At 35.4% G+C, this 16,579-nt stretch overlaps 2 protein-coding genes across 3 annotated transcripts; one reads left to right on the top strand and one right to left on the bottom strand.

Moving 5' to 3' along the window:
- The first annotated feature begins 4,436 nt into the window (after positions 1-4,436).
- On the top strand, positions 4,437-5,986 carry LOC132031201 (chlorophyll a-b binding protein 8, chloroplastic-like). The gene is made up of 3 exons (XM_059421085.1): positions 4,437-4,596; positions 5,050-5,111; positions 5,244-5,986. The coding sequence occupies exons 1-3, from the start codon at positions 4,453-4,455 to the stop codon at positions 5,857-5,859; spliced, it is 822 nt and encodes a 273-aa protein (XP_059277068.1). The 5' UTR covers positions 4,437-4,452; the 3' UTR covers positions 5,860-5,986.
- Positions 5,987-6,137: 151 nt separating this feature from the next.
- On the bottom strand, positions 6,138-15,712 carry LOC132031200 (elongation factor Ts, mitochondrial). 2 transcript variants are annotated; one of them, XM_059421084.1, is made up of 9 exons: positions 15,577-15,712; positions 12,710-13,032; positions 12,440-12,612; positions 11,732-11,812; positions 11,238-11,412; positions 10,877-11,061; positions 10,084-10,209; positions 7,748-7,836; positions 6,138-6,846 (listed from the first exon to the last, which is right to left on the bottom strand). In XM_059421084.1, exons 2-9 carry the CDS (start codon positions 13,008-13,010, stop codon positions 6,801-6,803), a joined length of 1,176 nt encoding a protein of 391 aa, XP_059277067.1. In that variant the 5' UTR covers positions 13,011-13,032; positions 15,577-15,712; the 3' UTR covers positions 6,138-6,800. The 2 variants fall into 2 exon arrangements, with proteins under 2 accessions (XP_059277067.1, XP_059277066.1); XM_059421083.1 differs by lacking the exon at positions 15,577-15,712 and adding an exon at positions 13,485-13,826.
- Between the last annotated feature and the right edge of the window lie 867 nt (positions 15,713-16,579).

Here is a 16,579-nt window from a genome sequence, read left to right as displayed (position 1 = left end):
GTTTATCGTTTTTTTTTTAATAAAAAGGGTTTATTTCTTCAAAAACGATTTTATTATTCAAATTTGGTTAGGATGTGGAGGGCTTGAATTATTTAGGTAGCTATATGGTGGTGTTGATCTATGGATAAATTAGATTCAAGAACTTAACAATCGGATGCATTGGGGGGGGGGGGAAGTCGTTAGTAATTCGAAGAAGGATATTTAGTTAAATGCAGTTTATTTCTAGCATTTATATTTTGTCATGAAACAAGATGTCTTTGGCGTTGTTTATATTTCTGGTGTAAAACGATTTTTTTCTGTTTCTAATTTATAAAGATAAATGCTTGAAACTAAACATTGAAATCTCGAATATTAGAAACACAAATGACTTCAATCATGTGGATTTAGAAACCTCATGATAATGGTGGCATTAGGCAAATTAGAAAATTGAATTGTGGGCATCACTAAGACTTTTAAGATGCATGAATTCAGATTTTTTTTGCGGTTCAACTTCTTTCATATCATGTTATTATGATGTTGTGTTAGTATAATTTTGTAGTCTGTTAACACTATTCTAGATGATCAGAATTTAAAGTTAAGATTATTACAATTATCTCTCTCCACTCTTTTTAAAAAAAAAAAAAACTATCCGCGCATCGCGCGGGTACGTATACTAGTTTAATTAGTAGGAATTAACGTTCAAATATTTTTAAATATCATATTTTGTCCACATTAAACGATATATTCTTTCCAAATTATAATGAAGTTACACAGATAATAAAAAGATTACTTTCGTATAAGTTTAACTTTTAAAAGTCTTATATTTTAAGAAATAAAGTTAATGTAATTTTTTCTTTGTATTAAGTTATTTATCCTTAAATATGTAGAGTGTAATTTTTTGGTATTTTCCAACACCGGGTAGGATGTGGACAATGGTCTCATTATATTTTAATTTGAATGAAATGTTTAACATCATAAGTTTTAATAGTACTTTTTCATTTGGAAAATGTTTAATCCGAATTTAAAAAATAGTTTTTTGAGGTTAAAGCTAAATAAAGGAATGCTTTGAAAGTTTTAGGCCAAAGTCATTTGACAACGAAAACGTACGTATTCGCCATTCTGTTTAAATTTAAGGCATTTTCTAATTTGACACCTAAATAAATCGGTACTCATTTAAACCACTTGGACAATTTTTTGACAATCAGAAAAATATAAAGTGTGTAGTGCGCCTCGCGAATACGTGGCGAAATGACGAATTAAATGAGGGACACGTGGAATTCAGACTCAAAAAAATCATTCAACAATGGAATTCGCCGGAAACAATGGGCTAGCCCCAAACTCATATATAACAAATTTCTTCATCCCGCTCACTTTACACAATTCGAACTCAAAAATCCCCCATTCGTAGCCTCAAAGGAAATTAGAAATCCAACCATGGTACAATTAGAAACAACAGAAATCTCTTTTGACATTTTTTTCTTCTTGTGTTGTGGGTTATTTAGGGCTTGAGTTCTTTGACAATTTCAAAGAAATAACTTCAATATTGCCGGAAAAAATGGAGTTTTGCCAGAAAACTTTTTAACCCAATTTATTTTTCTGATGAAGTTCTCTTCTGCGGCCTTAATGGAAATCTTTGCCAGTCAACTCTTTTGGCTGGCTAACTTTGTTTAATTGGTGCTCCATTTGCCTTAATCTATTATGAATAAAAGGGTGAATCTAAGAGCTATCGAACACTTCCCGTTTACAACAACAAAATATAAATGCACAGCAGTTCATTAGTTAACTTTTTTCAGCGAAGGTAAGGGGTGTGACGTGGGATGGTGGACAGGGGATTTGGCCGCTGAAGAAATGCACAACAGTTCCGGCTATGAGTTGGGGAACACAAGGGAATTTTTCCTTTCTAAAAAAAATATATTCAGATTTTGGCTTTTTTTTTTAATTGTTGACATGTCATTTTTTGATTGGCCCTGTAAATATATAAATGCCCTTTCACGCGTCTTTTTGGTGTGTATTATACTTACCCTGCCATGTCATCAAAAAGTGTCAAATGATTCAAATGTGCAATTTGATTTAGGTGTCAAATTAGAATAAATGTTTAGGTTTAAGTGGTAGCATGAATAACTGTGGAAAAGTTTGTCTACATGCTTTAGCCACAAAGTTTTAATTATCTAGAACATAATAATTTCATCTGGATTATTCATCACCAGATTTCCAACTTCAAATTCAATTCTCTATTTCAAGTTAAAGTTGAAAATAATGAACCAAAGTGTAAAAGAGATCATATTACTGTGAAAAAAAAAAAAATTCAAATTGAAGTTTAAATAAACTTTTTATGACCAAACACGAACGGTAACATATATAAAATGAAATAGATGGACTAATAATTAACAAAAACCATAATTAAGAAAGAGAGGGAAAGTTTAGAGAACTAATAAAAACACGAAAGGATAAAAAATTTAGTATATTATTCTAAAGAAAAAGTTATGGCATGGCATGCCAACTAGAAAAAAAATGAGGCTTTTGAGGTGTTTAATATGGTTTGAGGAAAATAGTAATAGTTATGGTAACTGCGTGAAGAAAAAGTGATATTTGGGAGGCAGTCTCCCAAACTTGGTGATCATCAAGAATTTACTCTAGTCGGTGGCGGATATTGAGGGGTGTCAAATCGTCGGAAAAATTACACTATGTAGTTAGGTAAAAATTTTATTTTTATATATACATATTACAAATTGACAACTCTTTCTCCAAACTTTTATCATCCTTTAGTGAATTTACTCTAGTATATCATGGTTAGCAGATGCTCATTATGTTTTCTAGAACAATACTTAAGGTGATTTTATAAGGACACATCAACTATTTTTCTATTGAATAAAAAGTCTGTTGCTTGCTGTTTATTTTTAATGGTACTTACCAATAACATAATTCTTCTTATGCTCAGTGTTAGGTTCTAAAGTATCAAAGTGCCCCCATCGCTTCACTAAGTTAGTTCTGTTAGCTACTTAGCTGTAATGTTTATCGAGGTGTGAATGATATACGAGCTATATGTTTATGATTAACAGGAAATGCTTTACTTATTTTGTTTTCTTATTTACTACATGGATAATACTGCCTTGAGGAATGATCAGACTGATTAAGTTATTTGAGCCTAGTTGGTTGAAAAAATAATCGAACTTCTGATATGAACTAGGATTCTCTAGGGTCTTTCGGAAACAGGTACACTTTACCCTCTCCAGACCCCATATTGTGGGATTTCACTAGGTATGTTGTTATACCATGAACTAGGATTGTTGGCTTTTGGAGAGATTCTGAAATTTGACATGTTTCTTGAAGATGATCAAAAGTTATCGTAAACTTTTAATGCCTCGGCCGTATTTCTCTGGAACATTTTTCCAACTGAGACAGTTGCCCTTCGATTTAGAGGGGATATTTTGCTGTTCTTATGTAACACGTGAAAACTCGTTATTTGATACTAAAGTCTTTTGCCGTTCTATTTAGTGGAGACATATGGGGTGTGTTTGGTAACAAGGAGAATGTTTTCTTGAAAAATAAGTAGGTTCCTTACTTATTTTCTAGTGTTGGGTAAATATGAAAAAAAGATATTATCTCAAAAATATTTATATATAATTTAGAAAAACACTATGGGGTTGGAATGATGTGGAGTGGGGGTGAGGATGGGGTTGGGCGGATGGGAAGGAGACTGAACTTGTAATATCACTTATGAAAGTTGTTTTTTCTTCTTCCATTAGGTAACTCATTTTTCCCATTCTTAAGAAACTTATTTTCCTAGAGAAAATATTTTCTAAAACATTTACCATACCAAACACCTATAATGTCAAAGAGACTGAACTTGTAATATCACTTATGAAAGTTGTTTTTTCTTCTTCCATTAGGTAACTCATTTTTCCCATTCTTAAGAAACTTATTTTCCTACAGAAAATATTTTCTAAAACATTTACCATACCAAACACCTATAATGTCAAACTTCTCAAAAGTAATTAGTAGAAACTTTTAAAGACTGGTACGATCTTTGGCTTATCTTTTTTTTTTTTTTTTTCCAAAAGAACTCGTACTAATTTGTCTTAATTTAATAAAAGCTGTAGGTGGCATATTGATACTTCAACATTATATTCAATTCTCTTTTGTATGGAAATGCTTAATAGTGTTAATATTAACATTAACTTGGATTCCACTAAAATCTTGAAGGATTGCAACTAGAGTATCTAAAAGTTCATTTTCTGCGACTAGGAGTGGATAAAATCTTTTATCCAAGTAATAATGCCACATGGGGTCTTTTCATTTGGCAATATAATCCTAAACTTTATCTGAGAATTCAAGATTTCTTATGTCCACCACAACTTCTCTGTTTTCCACTAGCCCCACACAACACTTGGTGGCCTATACCTTTGTGGCCACTTTGTGTTTATTCTTGGAAAGCTGAGTGCTTATTCTTCTTCAGCACAAATCATTTTTTCAATGGCAACACAGGCATTGATCTCTTCATCATCTATTGCCTCCTCAGCAGAGGCTGCCAGACAAGTTCTAGGAGCAAGACATTTCCAATCTCCAACCAAGAAGGCTTCCTTTGTTGTAAGGGCTGCTGCCACTCCACCTGTTAAGGTAACACACCTTTCCTCTCTGTCTCCCTATATAATTAACAGGTACATTGACACACACTATATAGCAATCGTGGTGTTCGAGTCAACTTTGTATTTTGACCTTGCATATAACATCACCCAGCGTTATTTGCATCTATTGATGTTTTCATCCCACTTCATTTATGCCAGGATACACCGTTGGGCTACATTTCATTCAATTCTGTGTGTGTATAATAGTGGAGTCGAGGTTAGATTTGCATTTTAACTATTCCATTGGGTACTCACTACTCCCACCAGCACAAGTATCGTGTAACTTTACCCACCAAAGCTTAAGGTAGATGAAAAGAAAGCACATAACATTATTCGCCTCATTTGAAGCCTAGTATCTATGGTTTTCATCTCACTTCATTAAGCGTTAAGCTACACCCTTGTGTTACATTTGGTTTAAGTATTGACATGCTTTTGTGTTGAACAGCAAGGAGCAAATAGGCCTCTCTGGTTTGCCTCCAAGCAGAGCCTTTCATACTTGGATGGGAGGTAAGACTGATGGGACTCTCTAAACTTAAAATTTCTGCCTCCATTGCCTTGCTAACTTCTGCATTTATCTAATCTGGACTGGCCATCTTAAATCTAAATATTCTAACATCTTCATTTGTATGTAATCCACAGCCTTCCAGGTGATTATGGATTTGATCCCTTGGGACTCTCAGACCCTGAAGGTACTGGAGGTTTCATCGAACCGAAATGGCTAGCATATGGAGAGATCATCAATGGAAGATTTGCTATGTTGGGGGCAGCAGGAGCCATTGCACCCGAGATTCTTGGAAAGGCTGGTCTGATCCCAGCAGAAACAGCCCTTCCATGGTTCCAAACAGGAGTGATTCCTCCAGCTGGAACATACAGCTACTGGGCAGACGGTTACACCCTATTTGTACTGGAGATGGCACTCATGGGATTTGCTGAACACAGAAGATTCCAGGACTGGGCTAAGCCAGGTTCTATGGGTAAACAATACTTTTTGGGGCTAGAGAAAGGTTTGGGAGGCTCTGGAGATCCAGCATACCCTGGTGGACCTTTCTTTAACCCTCTCGGGTTCGGAAAAGATGAGAAGTCTATGAAGAACTTGAAGCTCAAAGAGGTTAAGAATGGAAGACTAGCTATGTTGGCTATCTTGGGTTACTTCATTCAAGGTTTGGTTACTGGAGTTGGACCTTACCAAAACCTCCTTGACCATTTGGCTGACCCTGTAAACAACAACATCTTGACCAGCCTCAAGTTCCACTAAACCAGGAGTATATCACTCGGTTTTACCTGCCCTGTTCTGATATGTAACTTTATGTGCAGATATTCTTTTGCATATCATTGTAATCTGTTAAAAAGGACATGTGACTCAAAAACCTGGTTTTTTTTCAGAGTTTTAGCTGGTTAGCTTCCTGCAGCATTCTTTAGAATCATGCGTAAACTCGAGTCTCTAAGACAAAAGCAACTTCCAAGCAAGAGCAAATACTGGATTAAACGGAGAAATAAAAGACGTTAAACTAAAATTTACAGCAGAGAACCACGACACAAAGGGACTTAACCTTCATTACAAATAGTCAGATATGTAAATATCATACTCGTGCAAGCCTCTTAATTATCAGTCTACTATCATGCCCTTCTTTCAGTTGGGTCCAAATCTGACAGGTATTTCCACCAAAGAGGGAAAAAAAAAACAGACGCTGAACGATACAGACAAAAAAATCATTTGGCATATAACTCAACAATCAAGGAAGAATAATCTGTCTGACCCAAACGAACAGATTAACAGAATGAAGACCTTATTCTTTTTCTCTTTTTGATGAACGAAAAATCCATAATGGCTAGCAGCGCGTGGTTCGGAACTCGGTGGATAATGGGTCTGCCCCTCTCCCTACTCTTCTCTACTTAAGTATCAGGCTTTTGTCAGTGATGGGTTAGGACCCACGATGTGCACCTAATCCATCATCATGCATTGCTCTCTTACCACTAGACCAAATTGCTGGAGCAATGAAGACCTTATTCTTTTACACTACTGATTATGAAAATTCAAAATTAATACAAAACCTCTTCAAGTTTAGCTTGCGGATGGACTCCATTCAGCAGTGCCACCATGAAGACTATAATCATAAGACCTAAAACTGGAAAGTAGAGGCCCAAAGTACAGTATCTTAGGTAGTTCTCTCGCGATCATAACATAAGTTGTTCATGTTAAGCAGCATTAGCCAAAGGTTCATTTTCATTTGATGCTTCAAGCCTGCAAGGTTATAACCAATAATACAGGAGTCAAACTACGCAAAAACGAGTTATAAGGCAGGTACTGATGGCATCTCATTTGCAGCCCTAATACCTACTTCAAAGAACAGAACTAAACACTTCCTTCTATTATCTTTTCCTGACATGTTAATAAAGGTTCCATAACTAGAGTTCTTTTGTTAATGCTTGTCTAAATGTCTCGCCAATAGTGACAAGCATAACAAAAAAAAAAAAACAGATTATTGGCTACTATAGATGCTTAGCTTTTGCTTTTACCATTTTGGCTAGCTTTACAAATTACTGTTCAACATGTGTGCAAACTATTTAAAACACTTAGGCAGCTTATGAAAAAAAGTTCTCCAAAATCTTGTGAACCTGCTTTAGCATATATTGAGGTCTTGGAATACCTGAGAACTCTAATTTTGCCCTGAAAATTATTGCTAAAGTTCCCACCTGCTAGGCAGTGGGGTAAAGCTCATATATTGCTTAGTTTCAAGAAATAGACATTGTTTTTGCACCGAGCTTTTATTGTCAGGATCTCTTTCTAGGGGAATTGGTTCAACCCCATGGACTGTCCAATGTGCAATGGGAAACAAAAGCATTATCTTACCAGAAAGTAAAAGAAACCTGTATTTTACCTAAGCTGAAGCGAAATATGCCGTTAGTGGCAGGAAATAGGAAAGGCACTCATTGATGTTAGAAAGAAACCACAACTTTGACAAGCTTAGATAATATTCCTGCTTGAACTTGCAGGTTGCACAATTATGTCATTAAATTCAACAGAGAAGTTGGCTTAACAACAAATTGAAAATTCAAGGAAGCCTATATACTTTTTCTGAGATAAATAATTTAACCCGGAAAACTAGAGAAATTGCAGGTCATAAATATGTCCATATTTTTACCTCTGAAGTCCTTCGCCAACTTCAATTCTTAGAAAGCTTCCTATCTTAACTGGCGAACCGACATCCTTGGATAGATTGCTTAACAACGTCTGCAAGTTTTTCACAGATGAGTCAGCTGGACGGTCTCTATAAAAATTATAAACACTGCATGAGAAGCCAGTACATGTAAGAAAGGATGCAGGGGTGGAATCCAGTACATGGTTTTAGAACCAACTAAACAAAATAACATCCTCAGAAATCCACAGCAAATAAGTAATTCGATGCTTAACAATGTCTGCAAGTTTTTCACAGATGAGTCAGCTGGACTGTCTCTATAAAAATTATAAACACTGCATGAGAAGCCAGTACATGTAAGAAAGGATGCAGGGCTGGAATCCAGTACATGGTTTTAGAACCAACTAAACAAAATAACATCCTCAGAAATCCACAGCAAATAAGTAATTCGATGTTTATAATAAACACATATTTTCTTTCAGGACGGATCAATTAGACAGACAATTGAAAAGTGAGACCAAGCTATCTTCCTTCCCTCAAGGTGATAAGTTGATTCAGACTTCAGCCTTGCACAAATCTCCAAACATATGTTGATAGAGAAATACATCTAGGTAGGACCCAACGCAACATAAAAGATTAAAAAACAAGCGATGAAAAAAATGAACAAAAGGATGTCTGTAAATCCAGCCTAGCCACTAACTCCATATGTGCAACAGTAATTGGTCCAATAAAACTGCAAGTGCAAGTCCCAAGCCAAATTATATAAACTGGTTTAAGTTTTTACTTCCACGGATGTGAGAGCCTTGTTGCAATTGTCGAAGGGAGCGCGTAAGCCCTAAAGCAACAAGCAGGTTGGACGCTTCAACAAAACCAACCAATCAAATGCCTTTTCTTTATTGTTAAAAAGGCTCATTTATGAGGCCATTGTGCTCTCTGTATATTGTAACAACCCAACCCCTCATTTGTGTATCTATACCACGTTCCATTATTTGAGACTACCCATAGATTCATATAACTTGTTGGGATGTTCGCGTTGGGGCACGAGGGGCTCAAGTGAGTTTTGGGCAAGAAAAGAGGACCAGCAATAACTATCCAAAACCAAGCTTCAAGCTCCCATTTGGGCATAGTCATATAGAAGAAGAGCAGGTTGATGTAAAAGTAAGAGGAATAAGAGATTGAGGCCTATAACTCTAAAGCTGTGGAGCAGTAGGAGAAAGTTATGGATGAACATCCTAGTATATGAACAGGAAATTTCTGAACTTCGTATAAGAAAACTAGATAAATCTGAGATTGACACTTAAAACTGTATATTTGCATCTGAATAAAAAATTTAAGATGGTTTTTCGACTTAATTGACACGCTAACGTATTTGAATTGACTGCAACACAAGTAACAAGTTCATCAATGCTTCATCTGATGCTTCAATTCATTCTTCTTCATTTTGTTGTTTTGTTTTGTTGTTCTTTTTCTGTAGCTGCTCACACAGTTTCCGCACCAGAAAGATTGCCTGAACTTGGATAAAAAACATAAAAAGGTTGATCACCCAACAAATGGACTAGTTCAAAGGGGGGAGAAAGGCAGGAACCGTGCTTTCAGGTGTCGGCGAAAAATTATCTGAACTGCGATAATATTTTTAATTCCTCTGCTCAATTATCATTCAATATAGTAATTTTTTTTCTCCTATTTTTTATATATCTTATCTGTGTTTCTTTTTTCTTTTCCTTTTTTTTTTTTTTTTTTTTTTTTTGGATGATGAAACATACTATTATCTGTCTTCATTCTGCATTTTTATTCACTAACGCGTGTATTTAGTTGCATTTTGCACTTAAAGCATCCTCAGGGCCTTGGCATTTTCCAGTGGCTTTCGCTTTGGAAAACATCGCCAAAAGATCATGGAGCTGTTTTGAGTGAAAAGCTGGTTCTAAAAGGTCCAATCTGACCTTATGTACCAACACTTACATTCTGTGACCATTTTGAATTAGGGACTGCCGCCCAACCCACATGAGCAAGATAAATGGTGCATATTTTGTTAACTTATGACAGTCCAACCCATATAAGGGCATATCTGAACCATTTTCATGCCAATACTAACACCCAAGCCATATTAAGGGCAATTAAAGTAATAGGGGCCCCAAATTTAGATGTGTTACATCTAACTCTAGTCCGGATTTTCATCTTGGTCCTGAACGCACACTGACAAGCACCAGCGGAATTTTTATTTTATAACAATATCCGGTATTCAAAAGAGATGTTTGGACTATGGCGAGAGCGTGACCTTTCGAGAAGTAGTAGAACCAGAAATCTAGCAAACTGGCATCCCAACTAAACGATTACTTTCTTACCTTCACAGTCATTGAGTCATTCACAATAAATTTCTGCTCCATTAAAACTACTTCCTCAAAATATTTGCGTAAAAGACCTTCAACCATTTTTTCTATGGCAACCTGAGGCTTCCCGGAACTCTCTGCCTGTAAAGGAAAACATAACAAGGACTTAGAATTTGAATTTACAAAACCTTACAAGATGATGAAACATAATGGATGCACGCTTCATTATTGATCAAAAAGATATGGGTTGCTGCTGACATTGATGAAACATATCGAAACGTTGGAATATCTCCTAGGTCCTAACAGATGATTTAGCGCAACTCCTAATTACCAAATTCCTAGAGCCATTACATAGCATCGTCTTTGTTATAAAAATAACAGAAAAAGCCTATTCTGAGCATCGCTAAAGTATAACAAAAATGAAGATTACAGGAAATATCATATCCTCAATTAACATTTGACTGTTTATATGTACACAAAGTCTACATGCGCTATATCTTATATGAAGTACTACAAGGTTCTTAAAAGTGTTTCACAGCATCAAACAGAAAGAAAGAAAAGCTATTAGACTACAAGATAACAATGCTCCAACCACATTACACCCCCAGCCACCACACCCCACCCACAACTGAAGGAAAAAGAAAAAAAAAAAAAAAAAAAAGGAACAATGATGAATAACAGGCATATTTTTCTGAGCACAAGCATCGTAGATCAGATTTTACTCGTCTGTCAGTCTTTGATTTCATCAATCTTATATCTTCACGTGAACCCAGCAAAAAACAAGTCATAACTTTGCATTGACAAGTACCTGAGATTTGAGAATCTCGCGTTCATTGGTTAGTACATCAGACGAAACATCTTCTTTTGTAAAGAACAATGGCTTAGCAGCAACTACATGCATTGCTAATTCTGATCCAACACGCTGAAGTGCATCTTTTGAGACATTCTGATCTTCTACTTCAAGTGATAAAATCCCAGCAATACGTCCAACACCTGCAAATTTTCACAAGCATTAGATCTACTGTTAATTCAATTATCAAAAGCTCCAGTTAGTTTCAGCTATTATTGAAAATGTTTTTTTTATAATTCCATTTACAAAAACGAATATGCAAAAAAATTAGGTGCAAAATATGCCTTGGATACAGCAAGGCATCTCATACAAATTCTACCTGGTTGAGGGGTTGTATGTAGATACGTTGATATCACACCAAGCGATGGAGCGGGCATTGCAAAACCCCTTCTTAGTTTGACATTCTCCCCCATCATTGCAGCTACTTCAGTTATTGCATTTTGTACACTTTTTTCTCCACTCAATTTAGGATGGTCAAGGTTCAGCTTCAACACCTGTAGAAAACAAAGAATTTAAAGGGTTCTGATCTTCGATAGAGAAGCTGAGTTGCAGAAACAAGAGGATTTAAACTAGCAATACGAAACTAAACATCTTAAATTGATCAAGATGCTCGTACATGAAACCATGAATCAACAAAAAGCAAAAGTCCTAACAATGGAAATTAAAAGTACTTACATGCTTGTCAAATATCCATCAAAATGTTAAACTGGATACCCTAAGGTCCTAAAACTAGTGTAAATATATACCATATATGAGGACAGAAAAAGACATGGATTAGCCTTACGGTAGAGAAAAACTATGAAGACCACTTACCTCCAGATGTTCAATAGGAAAAGCAGCAAAAGACTGTTGTGAGCCCTCAAGCAGCAATGCCAATTTCGCCAAAGATAAGGCCTATTCATGATGCATATATAAAATAACAACTCCATGAGACAGTATCGCATGAGAGGGTAGAGGAAGGTTGCTAATAAACTATGCTAAAGAAAAACTTATTTAGAGGACTATTAATGAAAATACGATCTCCAAAACCATAAATTTGAGGATTGTCTTGCAAAACCCAAGCTTATTGTCTTGCAAAATACAAGTGAAATGGGCACTCTCCTTTGTTCAATTGCATATTACGCCTTTCATCCAAGTTGTTCCACTACTAAAATCCACTTCCCTAAAATGGGATATCCTTACTATGTATGACAAGTTTAAAGTAGTCCCACTATTACTCTTCCCTACATATAAATAAACATGACAGCAATCTATCACTGCATTTGTGGACCCACTTATCATACTAACCCATATTCCAAACTCCAACTTAATAAATTATTCCAAGTTAAAGTTTCCTATAAAAACTGGGTATACTCAAACCTAACATTCAATTTGAATCTGGAAAGTATCTATTATACAATATTTATCTAGTCCAGCTTTGATATCATTTTCATCCAGATGCGGTAACACCGTTACATAGAACTTTGTCTCAAAATTTACTCTAACCAGAAAAATTAACTAGGGTCAGAAGCGAATACTAACCAAGTATTGAAAAATTTCATTCCTTGCAACAAAGTCTGTTTCACAGTTAAGTTCAATCACAGCTGCCTTCCTTTCATTCTGTGCCAAGGCAAGCAACCCTTCAGCAGCAGTTCGAGACGACTTCTTCGATGCAAGAACGATCCCTCTTTTTCTTAGGTCTTTCTGAGCAGCCTCTGCATTGAAGAGATATTATCACTTCATTCTATGCCAAGAATGGCAAAGAATAATAGGAAGTTGAGTAAGGAAAAAACAAATGATTTGCACACTTGCCAATATCCCAATTGCTAGTGACAAGAGCAGCTTTGACTTCTTTGATGGGAGCACTTGTTCTTTCTCTCAGCTTCTTTATTAAGTTCATCTGCTCTGACGAGGAAATCTCGGCTGAATATCTCCTAATAGAGATTGCAAATGTTCTAGGCCCATTCCCATATTTGTGAAAATAGCCTCTAGACTCAGCAATGGAATTTCCGTAACGTGTCAAAGTAGAGTAGCCATGACCACTACATATAGAACTATTTAAACTCTTGTATATGATCTCAATTGAACGTTTTACACCACGATAAAACACCATCTTCCAGTTAGTGGAATGTGATCTGAAAATTAAGAAACATGGATATCCTTAGTGTATGCACGATGATCTCAAAGCATTTGAAGAATCGTTTATTTATATACAATAAAATAGATATACACACACACAAAGAACATTGAAGTTCAGTTGTTAGAAGATTCACAAGTGAGGATTCTATCGAAAAGGCAAATCATATGCAGAAACAGAGGAGAAAGAGGGGAAGAGACCTAAAAGCAAACATAGGTCGGAAGAGAGAACACTAAGATCCATTGCAAAGATTGAAGCAAAATGTGAATAACTGGACCTGTAAGCTAGATCTTTACTGCTGCAGCAGAAGTACATTCTACATACACAACCTGAAATAAGGTTATTTCTGTTTCCCATAAACTGGAATAGTTATTTAATATAGGATCTCCTTCCAATAAGATGAAACAGTCTAGTAATCTATGATAGTTAATTCATAAAACTGAAGCACACCTAAAGAATGATGATACTTCCAACCAAAGTTCTAAGACACTTCAGTCCATCTTATAGTCAATGAAAAGCACATGCGCACTTCGTGCTTCTACTTCCAGACTCTATGGTTAAATTGCAACAAATGTCTACAGTGATATCACCATTCATTAAGCATGAGTAACGACAATGTCTGTTCACCAAAAGGGAATTCAACAAAACAACTATTTTTGATGAATTAAGAATCTGACATAATTAACTAGATTATGCATGACATTGCAGGAAAACATAATTATAACAACTTTCATGACAGTTTGAAGGCCATCAGTTAGAAGTGTTTTAGTGTTCCAATCATTCTGCACCACATAATTACAAGTCATGGCACTTAATGGAATTTTGCCATTGACCTCATAATGCCAAGTGGGCGAGTGCTAACAAATGGAAATGCACAAAATTTCAGGAAACCATCAAAGACAGAAAACTGTGTTTTCTTGAGGAGGGTAGATCATTTCTGTCAAGCTGAACCTAATTTAACTAAATTCTAACTAGAAATAACAATAACAACAACATACCCTATGTAATCTCACAAGTGGGATCTCGGGAGGGTGGTGTGTATGCAGCCTTACTCCTATCTTGTGAAGGTAGAGAGGTTGTTTCTGATAGACCCTCGGCTAACTAGAAATAGCATAGCTCAAAAAAGGTAAAAGAAATGCAGTAAAACTGAAAGAGACATAGGAGCACCTCGGGCATGGAAGTTCCTTTGGTGCATTTTTTCAAACACTTTATCTGCTAAACTTATTTATTCATATAGGTGATCAAGAAAACAACTTTATTTATATAATAGTTGATTCACTTCAGAAATCAAAAAGAAAAAAAAAGGCATGCACAAGCGCGTTAATACATGTTAAAAACACAAATTCATTCATAGAATAGTTGGCTGACTTTTTGTTGAGAATGGAAACACAAATTCATTCAACTATTTTATTTTTTTTTAGAATAGTTGGCTGACTTCACATATCAAAAAGAAAAAAAAAAGGGTACACACCCCACGCATGGAGATTCTTTTGGCGCATTTGCTCAAACACTTTATGTGCTAAAACTTACCTATCATATTACATCATCAAGAAAACAAATGTATTCATATAATAGTTTATTAACCTCATAAATCAAAAAGAGAAAAGAAAGAAAAGCACGCACAATCGTTATAAAGCGTAGCTAATTTTGGCTAAAGCATACTATTTTTTCTTTCTTTTTTCTGTCTGGCAAAATTTTTAAGCACCCCGGTCATGAAAGTTCCTTTGGGCCATTTTCTCAAACCCTTTATGTGCTAAGATTTACTTATTCATATACTCTATCAAGAAAACAAATTTATTCATATAATAGCTAAATTTACTTCAGAAATCAAAAAGGAAAAGAAAAAATAAAACAAGTCAAGTAAAGAATTTTGGCTAAAGCACACTCTTTTTTTTCTTTTTGACAAAAATTTTAAGCTTAAGACAAAATTGAATAAAGAAATTAAATCCACCAGCTCCTTCTAACTCATTTTCTAATTAACATATATGACTTCAAACAACTAAATGAACCTAATTCAACTAAATTTTAACTGGAAGTTCCTTTGGCGCATTTTCTCAAACAGTTTATGTGCTAAAATTTACTTATTAATATTACTTTATCAAGAACACAAATTTATTCCTATAATAGCTAAATTGGCTTCAGAAATCAAATAGAAAATAAGAAAAAAGAAAAGAAAAAAAAACACGCACAATCGTGATAAAGAAAGTGGAGTAACTAAATTTTGGCTAAATCAATTTCTAAGCATAAAACAAAAGTGAATAAAGAAATCAAATCCACTTAGACTCCTTCAACCTCATTTTCTAATTAACAAATATGACTTTCAAACAACTACAGTACAACGTTAATTTAAGGAACTAAAAGAACGAATTCTCATTGTTCTAGAAGGTTTGGTTTTTGCAATAACATTGAATGAATGCTATCAAAATTCACAGTCAAATTTGAGGAAAAACAAAACCCTAAAAATAGCTGTTTTCCCCTCTAAAAAGTTAGAATTTTTAGCTAATTTTTTTAATTGATAAGATTTTGGTGGTAAGAATATTACCAGTGATGCTAATTAGGAGCAAAAGAGTGTGTAGCCGGTACTGAGGACGCCGTGGTGGCTGCTGCTTGTGCTTTTAAGGGTTTGGTTTTTTTTATCTTTCTTATTGGTTTGTAATTTGTTTCCTTTATTAGCTACTGGTACTTTCTTTTTCTTAGTGATACTTAGAGCGGAAAAGGGCCAAAATATACCCCTGTACTATTAGAAAGGGTTACATATACCCTTCGTTATATTTTGGGTTTAAATATACCTCTATCGTCTAAATATACCCTTCCTCCATTAAAATTATACAAGGTGGACACTAAATGTGACGTGGCATGCCACCTCACTGGCCAACTCATTTACCCCTCTTCTACTTCTTCACCCACCACTACCATCTTCTACCCTTTTACACAACCACTCCACCACTAGCACCACCACACCACTATCTCAACTGGAAAATGATTCCAGCGAAGAGTTTCAGAGACCAGACAAGGAAAAACGTTTTAGAACATTTTTTAAATTTTATATATGTTGTTAAATTAATTCCCGTGGTTCCACCATGTGAAAAATTTACTTTGAAAAGAAAGTGGGTTGCCGTTGAACTGTTTTCAACAACGCCACATCCGATTTCATCGGCGGCAAATCGTTTCCGGCGAAATCAACTTCTCTCTCCTCAACAACCAAAAAAGAAAAGCAGCATATATATATACCATCATACTTCATCACACAAATTGTTCAAAGCCTTTAAAACAAGTCTACGTTAACGTTATACCATCATAAACATTTCTTCGTATAAAATTCTAAAAAGCAAATTACTTCTTCGGAGTTGGGTGGACCCAGGGGCGGATCCAGGTATAGTCCAGGGTGTTCATCCGAACCCCCTCAGTTGAAAAATTACGCTGTTTATATAGAGTCAAATTTTTATTTTATATATATATATTTAATACTGAACCCCCTCAACACAAACGAAAGGCGCAGCTCAGTGGCGCAGGGGGTTCAGATTTGCACAAGACGTGTGGGTTCG

This window comes from Lycium ferocissimum, chromosome 9 (genome assembly GCF_029784015.1).
Source record: "Lycium ferocissimum isolate CSIRO_LF1 chromosome 9, AGI_CSIRO_Lferr_CH_V1, whole genome shotgun sequence".
Lineage (NCBI taxonomy): Eukaryota > Viridiplantae > Streptophyta > Magnoliopsida > Solanales > Solanaceae > Lycium > Lycium ferocissimum.
Note: the sequence above shows the minus strand (reverse complement) of the source record. Positions and strands in the feature narration are given on the sequence as shown.

Excerpts from the sequence above, each read along its gene's own strand:
- LOC132031201 (XM_059421085.1), top strand. The coding sequence starts at position 4,453 with ATGGCAACACAGGCATTGATCTCTTCATCATCTATTGCCTCCTCAGCA. Across the intron at positions 4,597-5,049 it reads CTGCCACTCCACCTGTTAAG|CAAGGAGCAAATAGGCCTCT; the intron begins GTAACACACCTT and ends TGTGTTGAACAG. Across the intron at positions 5,112-5,243 it reads CTTTCATACTTGGATGGGAG|CCTTCCAGGTGATTATGGAT; the intron begins GTAAGACTGATG and ends TGTAATCCACAG.
- LOC132031200 (XM_059421084.1), bottom strand. The coding sequence starts at position 13,010 with ATGGTGTTTTATCGTGGTGTAAAACGTTCAATTGAGATCATATACAAG. Across the intron at positions 11,413-11,731 it reads TTCCTATTGAACATCTGGAG|GTGTTGAAGCTGAACCTTGA; the intron begins GTAAGTGGTCTT and ends TGTTTTCTACAG. Across the intron at positions 10,210-10,876 it reads GCGAGATTCTCAAATCTCAG|GCAGAGAGTTCCGGGAAGCC; the intron begins GTACTTGTCAAT and ends TTTCCTTTACAG.